This window comes from Notothenia rossii, assembly GCF_949606895.1.
Source record: "Notothenia rossii genome assembly, chromosome: 1".
Taxonomy (NCBI): Eukaryota; Metazoa; Chordata; class Actinopteri; order Perciformes; family Nototheniidae; genus Notothenia; species Notothenia rossii.
In genome coordinates this window covers 3155776-3165802 of record NC_136912.1, presented here as the reverse complement: position 1 = coordinate 3165802, position 10027 = coordinate 3155776, and the positions used below count along the sequence as shown (strand labels likewise).

The 10027-nt window shown below is 40.5% G+C and overlaps 1 protein-coding gene across 1 annotated transcript in view; it reads right to left on the bottom strand.

Moving 5' to 3' along the window:
* The window catches only part of LOC307045185 (voltage-dependent T-type calcium channel subunit alpha-1I-like), a 211457-nt gene that overhangs the window by 73751 nt on the left and 127679 nt on the right, over positions 1-10027 (bottom strand). Inside the window, exon 18 of the mRNA XM_079690718.1 lies at positions 8439-8540. Coding sequence (XP_079546844.1) covers positions 8439-8540 — 102 coding nt within the window. The remainder of the gene's footprint in view (positions 1-8438; positions 8541-10027) is intronic.

Here is a 10027-nt window from a genome sequence, read left to right as displayed (position 1 = left end):
TGGAGAAAGAGAGAGATGTTAAAGAAGTGTCTTTAGGGGTTTGCATGCATGGGTGACTGCATCATGTGGAGAAGTCTTAGCGTTGAGATTAGGTTAGGTTAAGCGTCCGTTAGGGCTGCTCGATTATGGCAAAAATCATAATCTCGATTATTTGGGTCAATAATTGATATCACGAGTATTATAACGGTTATCCATTTACTTTGAAAACATCAATTTATTAGATAAAAAAAATATGAACAGTATGTTTTTAACAGTTGATTACCCTGAACTTTAAGTAGAATTTAACTGAAAAAACAATTAAAAAAAAATGTATTTGAAAAAAAAAAGTAATAATAAAAAAATATTCTTTTTATTTCGATTACGTTGTTTTCGTAATCGTTACAAGCCATAATCGTAATTGCGATTAAAATAAGATTAATTGAGCAGCCCTAGCGTCCATGTAGGGTTAGGGTTAGGAGACCCAGGCTTCCCACGACTAAAGTCCTCCAATTTGCAAAGGCATTTGTGGAAAAAAGTCTTAAAAGTGTGAGGTCAAATGTAAGTAATTTTATGACAATTTCTGGTAGTCAACATGAGGATAATTATCTTTAAAAGTTTGTATGTATGGGTGACTGCATCATGACAGCTGAAGATTTTTCAATCATCTTATAAGCAATCTTAGGGTTAAGAGTCCTTCTATGGTTAGGTTAGTGAAAACCTGTTTTCCTCCTCTCCAAGACAAATGGCGAGCAAAAGAGTAAAAACATTGAATTAAGTTTCTCCCCGCACACTGCTCGGCTGTCGCTTATGATTGCCCAACTTGTTTCTTAAAAGAACTGAAGACCCACCACTAAAATCCTCCATTCTGTAAAGAAATGAGTGAACAAAACTTCAAAGACCTTACAAGTGTGAGGTGTGTGGCAAACAATTTGATAAAAGTAATGTTATGACAATTTCTGGCAGACAACATGACGAGAATGAGAGACTTGTTCAAGAGTGGTCTTTAAGGGTTTGCATTTATGAGTAACTGCATCATGACAGCTAAAGATATTTCGAACATCTTCAGAGAAATCTAAGGGTTAAGAGTCTTTCTAGGGCAGTGTTTCTCAAACTTTTTCATACCAAGGACCACTTAACCAATAAAAAAACACTCGCGGACCACCTAACTCCACAAATATAAAAAAACACATCGTTTTTCTAGAACAGATTACAAATCGCCTGAAAATGGTACAAACACGTGGCAACATGTGTGATGAAGGTGTTGCTCTGGGCTATATCATGCAATTGAAAGTGAAACTTAACCTCGCTCCATTGCGGAGATATTCCCGCGAGAGTGCGGAAAACTGAAATGTATTTATTTATTTCAAATGTCATATTTTACCAATATACTCACGGACCACTAGGAGGCGCTCACGGACCACCAGTGGACCACACTTTGAGAAGCACTGTTCTAGGGTTAGGAAGAAGGATGTTTTTACAGGGAGGCAATTTATCCAAGAAAAATGGACTTAGTAAAAGCGATACAATATTGAATTAAGCAGTTTCTCCCCGCACGCTGCTCAGCTCGTTGCTCTGATAGCTTAAGACACAAACATCCAACAACTAAAATCCTTCATCCTGCAAAGAAATTAGTGTAAAAACTTCCAAAGTCCTAAAAGTGTGAGGTCAAATGCAGCGGAAATCTGGATTAAAAGTCATTTTATGAAAACTTCTGGCACACAATGCTGATGAATGCTCAAATGGGATTAGACGCCATTACCAGAGACCAAAGGAAACACATCTTACATTCATCAAATCACACATGTCTCTGGGTTTGCCAAGCGGTGTACACTATGAGGAGAATGTATGCGCAGAATAAACAAAAAAGACAACATCCATTCGTTTGTGAACAGAAAAATGACAATTCCTGACAAAAAAAAAACGCCCATCGAATGGGCATAACTCATGAACAGAAGAAGTTAGAAGCTTCTAATGACTTCTGGCACAATCACAACGAATGGGTGCAATTTTCTGTGTTTAATATTTATTTCCGTATTATGATTAGAAGTTCTGTTTATCAAAATAAGTACAAATTTCAAGCTCTGTTTGTTTTGGGTTTTATGGGCAAATATCCCCTATTAGGCCTATAGTGTATATAAGTCTTTAATGAGTGACAAATAACATTACCTGAGATTGTGCTTATTTCTGGGATGTGTAAAACTCAAATATCTCAAAAATATCCATCCATCCATCTTCTCCCGCTTATCCGTGGTCGGGTCGCGGAGGTAGCAGTTCCAGCAGAGAGCCCAAAACTTTCTTTTCCCTGGCCACATCAACCAGCTCTGACTGGGGGATCCCAAGGCGCTCCCAGGCCAGCGAAGAGATATAATCCCTCCACCTGGTCCTAGGTCTACCCCTCGGTCTCCTCCCCAGCTGGACGTGCCTGGAACACCTCCCTAGGGAGACGCCAAGGTGGCATCCTAACTAGGTGCCCGAACCACCTCAACTGGCTCCTTTCGACGCGAAGGAGGAGCGGTTCAACTCCGAGTCCCTCCCGGATGACTGAACTTCTCACCTTATCCCTAAGGGAGACACCAGCCACCCTGCGGAGAAAACCCATCTTGGCCGCTTGTACCCGCGATCTCGTTCTTTCGGTCATGACCCATCCTTCATGACCAAAGGTCTCAAAAATATACAAAAACAAAAATGTCCTATTGTGGGTCTCAGAGGGTTGAATGCAGAAAGGTACGGATAATGTCACTGTGCGCTGATGACTCTCAAATACACACACATTTTCATTGTTGTCTACATTTCTTGTCTTTCTTATCAACTTTTTTGCTTCAATGCTGATTTATTTGGCTCTGCTGGTCGCCCACAATTGTTCAGAGTAAAGAATCCAAGTTGGCTCAGCTCACCGTTCTCATCTTTTGATAAGAAGCTTTGGTGTAGGTATCGCTGAATGGATTTAAATAACGCTCCACAGTGAAGGACTACCTGCTGCACCTGCTCCCCTAGAGAGACACAATCAATGTGCTAATCTGACTGCTTTTCCTCCAGACTTGGCAACCTGTCCCTTTATCTATCGATTCAGATCTGGCAACCCTGTCCCCTGACATTGATCAGTGGCTTTGTTGGATACTTATCCAACCAGAGACAGCACAACTGTTTGCTTCTTTCTCCTTTTGTGGGCGCCCGTTTAGAATATCATTGGCCTGATGAGTGGTTATGTTAAGTTCCAGTGTAATGCTTTGATGGCAGTTGGTCATGAGCATATCCACAATTATGACATTTTCACAGTTTTGTAACGTTTCAGTTTCGGGGACGTTAGGTTTGGTGCCAGGAATAGGTAGTTCTGGGTCAAGCTAACATGTGTAAATGTTTCTTATGAAGGGTTTTAAACATGAAACGTTAGTTAAACACTAAACCCTGGTGTATCTCTGAAAGTCATTAGAGGACAAAACTGTCCTGAATTTTTTTTTTTTGACTTTTGCTTTGTTGAATCTTATAGATGGATAGATAGATAGATAGATAGAAAGATAGATGGATGGATAGATAGATAGATGGATAGATAGATAGATATATAGAAAGATAGATGGATGGATAGATAGATAGATAGATAGATAGATAGATAGATAGATAGATGGATAGATGGATAGATGGATAGATGGATAGATGGATAGATGGATAGATGGATAGATGGATAGATAGATGGATAGATGGATAGATGGATAGATGGATAGATGGATAGATGGATAGATAGATAGATAGATAGAGAGATAGACAGAAAGATAGATAGATAGATAGATAGATAGAGAGATGGATAGATAGATGGATAGAGAGATAGAGAGATAGATAGATAGATAGATCGATGGATGGATAGATAGATAGATAGATAGATAGATGGATAGATGGATAGAGAGATAGATAGATAGATAGATAGAGAGATGGATAGATAGATGGATAGAGAGATAGAGATAGAGAGATAGATAGATAGATAGATCGATGGATGGATAGATAGATAGATAGATAGATAGATGGATAGATGGATAGAGAGATAGATGGATAGATGGATAGAGAGATAGATGGATAGATAGATAGATGGATGGATATATATATATATATAGATAGATAGATAGATAGATAGATAGATGGATAGATTATCAATCCCAATGCGGGAAATTATTTTGTTACAGGAGCAGTGTGTTCAACATTAAAATACAAATACTTAAAAAGTGGAATAGTGTTAACAATTACAAAATCAAAAGAAAAATGGCATATCGAAAATAAACAATATAAACAACTCTGGACGATTAAAATGTTCTTTAAAAAGATCAACAATACTGCAGTAGCAGGGACAGTATATAGGCTTATACTACATGTGATAGTTTTAACCAAATTCAGTGCCAGTAAGTTTTCATAATGCAACGTTGAATTTCTGTTTGGCAAACTGTGTCTCCTGTGTGTTGACCCTTTTTTAGCTGAAATGCTCAGTTTATATATACTACTTCCTTCATCCTTTGTTCTCATCATTTAAGCTACGCTGCTAGCAATCTACGCCTCCTTGTATTAGCCTCAGTGAGCAACCATGACTAAATGTTGATCTAAGCCTACTCATGGGTGTAGCAGACCTCTTCAAACCTTTATGACTCAGATAATCACTGGGATTACATCATTAGAAACAGGTTGAAAGGGCGTCTTTGAACCAGAAGGTTGCTGGTTCGACCCCAGCAGTGCAGTCAACATGTCGATGTATCCTTGGGCAAGATACTGAACCCTGAGGTGCTCCGATGGCCAACGGTGTGTGAATGTTAGTTCCTAGAGCAAGGTACACTGCTCTGTATGAATGGGTGTGAATGATGACATGTATGTCTAGTGCCTTGAGGGGACGTAAAGACTGGATTAAGCGCTATGAGTACAGTCCATTTACCATGTGTTTGATTGGTTGCCTGCTTTAATTATGCTGAGGTACACTTGTTAGAACACACACACAAACACACACACACACACACACACACACACAACACTGAGGCGTACACACACATATGTTCACACGCTCCCATATGCAGAGTCCTCCACATACACAACACTAGCAGAAATATGGCCTAATGCTGGTTTCACACACACACACACACACACACACACACACACACACACACACACACACACACACACACACACACACACACACACACACACACACACACACACACACACACACACACACACACACACACACACACACACACACACACACACACACACACACACACACACACACACACACACACACAGCTGACAGATGGCACCTGCCAGGATGCCAAAACAGCGCCCTGGGGCCCGACTTCCCTTAAAGTGGCTATCAGCACGCAGGGAGTCGGGTGAGTGAGCGGGGGGGTGACTGAGTGATTCTTCCTTCAGGTTGCTTTCAGGGGACTTTCTACCAAGCAATGCATCGGAGGCTGGAAGAAAGCGGCAAACACAGATGAACACACAGGAGCCCAGAGCCAATCACGCCGTCTGGAGGGGGGGGTGTTTAGGAAACACAGCGACATCACGTTTACAAGCCGTTCAATGCGTTGAAGGCTGGAAACCCAGATGAACACACAGGTATCAATAACGCAGTCTGGAGAAGAACTAAATGGTTTGTAGGAAACAACGTGACATCACTTTTACAAGCCGTGTGTGGAACAGCAGCTTCCAGACGGATGGTGCGAGTGTTCTCCACAGAGCTGCAGACAGAGCTTGTAATGTTTGTTAACGTTTGTTTTCAGCGCCATTGGTCTTGCTTGTCGACTCGTCTCTCCACACTTTGTTTCTCTGCGCCTCAGTGCTGAACGGACAGGCTTGGTGGAAACACTGCCGGAGGAAACTATCCCAAGAGCTGACTCAACCAGAGAGATGCTTTACACTTTGATGGACCTTTCTTTCGCCTTTTGGTCAAGATCAGTTCAATGAAAAAGGGTTTGAAGAATGTGAACATTGGCGTCTTTATATTAGACCCTCCAGAAAAACGCGGGCAAAAATCCTTGATTATGCGATTAAACATGCGGGGTTTTTATGTGATTTTATGCAGTGAAATTGCGGGAAGTTGCGAAATATGCGGGAAAAATAATAACAATTTTTAAAAATATTGGGCTGTCTTATTTATTCTCTCTCACACACAACCTGCCACTAACGTTAAACCCCTTTACTATTCAATTAAACACATTCAATGTTTATTATTGTAAAAGCAATTGGGCTATTTTAATCACACACACACACATACACACACACACACACACACACACACACACACACACACACACACACACACACACACAGGTCGTTATCTGACCAGCTTCAATCTTGTAGGCTACTCACTTCGTTTCTTGGAGCCCTCGAAAGGGTTTTTGAGGTTGATGCCTCGGTGAACGTGAGTTGTTTGGCTTTCTTGTCCGCAGCAGCAGAAAGCATTTTCGAATGTTTGAATGAATCAAAGTGGGTCGTCCCCGTCGATTTTCTCTTATGCTCCAACACAGTTGCACGGGGTGCAGAATAGTTTCCCCCCACTTTTTGCCCGGTCTTTAGTAGAAATGTTCGTCGGTAACTGAGATGGATTAGATTTTTTCATCTTGGTGTTTTCTCTATCGTGTGAGCTCCACACTTTCACTCTATACAGTGTTGTTTACATTCTGTGATGCGCGAGCTGATGACGTCACGTCAAGACGAGATAACTTTTTTTTCTCCCTCAACTTTGTGTGGAAAAATGCTGGGATTATGCGGCCTTTTAAAAATCTGCGCCATTTTGCTGATTATGCGGTAAATTCTGCGATCGCAGAATAGCGTTTTTCTGGAGGGTCTATTATATTCATTTATGGCCCCAAAAATCTGCCTACAAATCTTCAAAAAATCCTTTAGCAGGGGGGTCAAACTCAAATACACAGTGGGCCAAAATAAAAAAATGGGTACTAGTCGAGGGCCGGACTGGTTCAATTATTATTGCAGAACTTATTGAAATGAACTTATTGCACATATTAAACCTGGAACTAACAAAGCTTCAATGATTGCCTATAAAAACAACATTAAACATTAAATAATCAGCTGATTCATTTCTTATGGCTCTATCTGCAGCTTCTCCAGAGTCATTTCTTATGAGTACATTTTCCCACAGGCCAACAACAGCTTCAACAAAACTATTTCCCTCAAAGAGAAACCAAACATGCCCTGTTGTCGTGAGAGAGAAAGTGCAGAAGGAAACATCCATTAAACTCAGTGTGCTGCTCTGTGATGCTAGTTCAGATCTAATCCAATCCAACTTTATTTATATAGCACTTTAAAAACTTCGAGACCAAAGTGCTGTACAGAGAGATAAGCTCACAAAACATAAAATAAATACATTTAAAATAAAAGATACAAACACAAAACAAACCAGATTAAACGTAATGATTAAAAAATAAATAATAATAAAACAGCCATATAATAAAAACAATAGACCACTGAAAGCAACTAAAAGCAACAATCTACTTGTTTCCGAATGCTAAGGAGAAGAGGTGGGTTTTAAGAGCAGACAGTGTGGGAGCCCGTCTGATCAGCAAGGGCAGGTCGTTCCACAGTTTAGGGGCGGCAGCAGAGAAAGCACGGTCCGCTCTGCGCTTAGACTTAGTTTTTGGCACCCTCAGGAGCAACTGATCAGCTGAACCGAGAGTGCTATACTTGGCATTTCATCTTGGGTGCAAGGTCATCAATGTTTGGGCTCAGGCTCTGAGCTGAGGAGACCCTCAGGATGGAGAGAAGGTGTGCGTGCAATATACCGGCGGGCCAGATCTAATAGTTATTAGAAATGATCCTGCGGGCTGCAATTAAATCCACCAAGGGCCTGATTTGGCCCCCGGGCCTTGAGTTGGACACATGTGCTCTATTGCATAACACTCTCATGACTTTGGAATTGCTGTAACTTGTTTGACGTAAAGAAGTGAAATCATTTGTTTATTTGCTTTCTGACATTAGTTACAGGAGAAATGTTGAAGCGTATCGTTACCTGATTTGCCTCTAAATATATCGCGGGCCACATCAGCATTACGGTTGCACTCAAAGGGCTGGTTTTAACTTTAAGACTATATAAAAATACATGTATAAATATATGATATTTATAAAATGATGTATTAAATTACATTATTGCCTCTGCATTGGATTATTATCGAATAGAGTAATAACGTCATAATTAAGTACGTCTGAAAGCAGAAGTCTAGGGCAAGTCATTGCAAGTCTCTTCAGGGCTCATGTCAGAATACAAGATGCATTGTGGGACATGTAGTTTATGGGCAATGTGATTCTGTAAAGACACATGTAACATATAATAAACTTATTATATTCTTTGCAAGCTCTTAAGGGCCAAGATGTTGACACCCCTGGTCTAGATTGTACCCAGAACAAGAAACCTCCAACATTGAAACCAGAGCTGGGTTTCAGTGGTTTTGAGTGATGTTTATTTGAAGCACTCACCTGTTCTGGGGGGAGAAGAGGTAGACGGACCACGCCTCTCTCGATTCACACCACTCGGGCTTGTACACCTCCATCATCTTCTGGACACGGAAACACATACTCTGGAGGAGGCAGGAGGGAAACAGGAACAGACATGAGAAGAAAGAAAGCTGGGGGTAACTTTATTTTATTTTCATTTTATTTACAATGACATTAAAACGATTGAATTATTCATGGCACGCTTGGAGATTTCATAAAGTGAGTGTGAAGCCCCTGCAGAGATAAGATAAACTAATACCGCTGCCTCATCTGTACACCCACTACCACCATGATTATGATTTATGTTGTGTTTCACAGTGTTGTCAAGGCAAACAAATAAACAACAGAATGAAATATATAAGATTAATACATTTCAGAGGCATCATCGCTAAGAGGTTGTGATTACTCATTGATGTGTTGCTATTAAGGCCTTTTTTCTTAAAGGGGTCCTATCTACTTTAAAGAGTCCTCTCCTGCTGATGTTCAGGTGTATATCAGTATGTAGTGTCTCTACTTTAAAGAGTCCTCTCCTGCTGATATTCAGGTGTATATTAGTATGTAGTGTCTCTACTTTAAAGAGTCCTCTCCTGCTGATGTTCAGGTGCATATCAGTATGTAGTGTCTCTACTTTAAAGAGTCCTCTCCTGCTGATATTCAGGTGTATATTAGTATGTAGTGTCTCTACTTTAAAGAGTCCTCTCCTGCTGATGTTCAGGTGTATATCAGTGTGTAGTGTATCTACTTTAAAGAGTCCTCTCCTGCTGATGTTCAGGTGTATATCAGTATGTAGTGTCTCTACTTTAAAGAGTCCTCTCCTGCTGATGTTCAGGTGTATATCAGTATGTAGTGTATCTACTTTAAAGAGTCCTCTCCTGCTGATGTTCAGGTGTATATCAGTGTGTAGTGTATCTACTTTAAAGAGTCCTCTCCTGCTGATGTTCAGGTGTATATCAGTGTGTAGTGTATCTACTTTAAAGAGTCCTCTCCTGCTGATGTTCAGGTGTATATCAGTGTGTAGTGTATCTACTTTAAAGAGTCCTCTCCTGCTGATGTTCAGGTGCATATCAGTATGTAGTGTCTCTACTTTAAAGAGTCCTCTCCTGCTGAAGTTTCAGGTATATATCAGTATGTAGTGTATCTACTTTAAAGAGTCCTCTCCTGCTGATGTTCAGGTGTATATCAGTAAGTAGTGTCTCTACTTTAAAGAGTCCTCTCCTGCTGATGTTCAGGTGTATATCAGTGTGTAGTGTCTCTACTTTAAAGAGTCCTCTCCTGCTGATGTTCAAGTGTATATCAGTATGTAGTATCTCTACTTTAAAGAGTCCTCTCCTGCTGATGTTCAGGTGTATATCAGTATGTAGTGTCTCTACTTTAAAGAGTCCTCTCCTGCTGATGTTCAGGTGTATATCAGTGTGTAGTGTCTCTACTTTAAAGAGTCCTCTCCTGCTGAAGTTTCAGGTATATATCAGTATGTAGTGTCTCTACTTTAAAGAGTCCTCTCCTGCTGAAGTTTCAGGTATATATCAGTATGTAGTGTCTCTACTTTAAAGAGTCCTCTCCTGCTGATGTT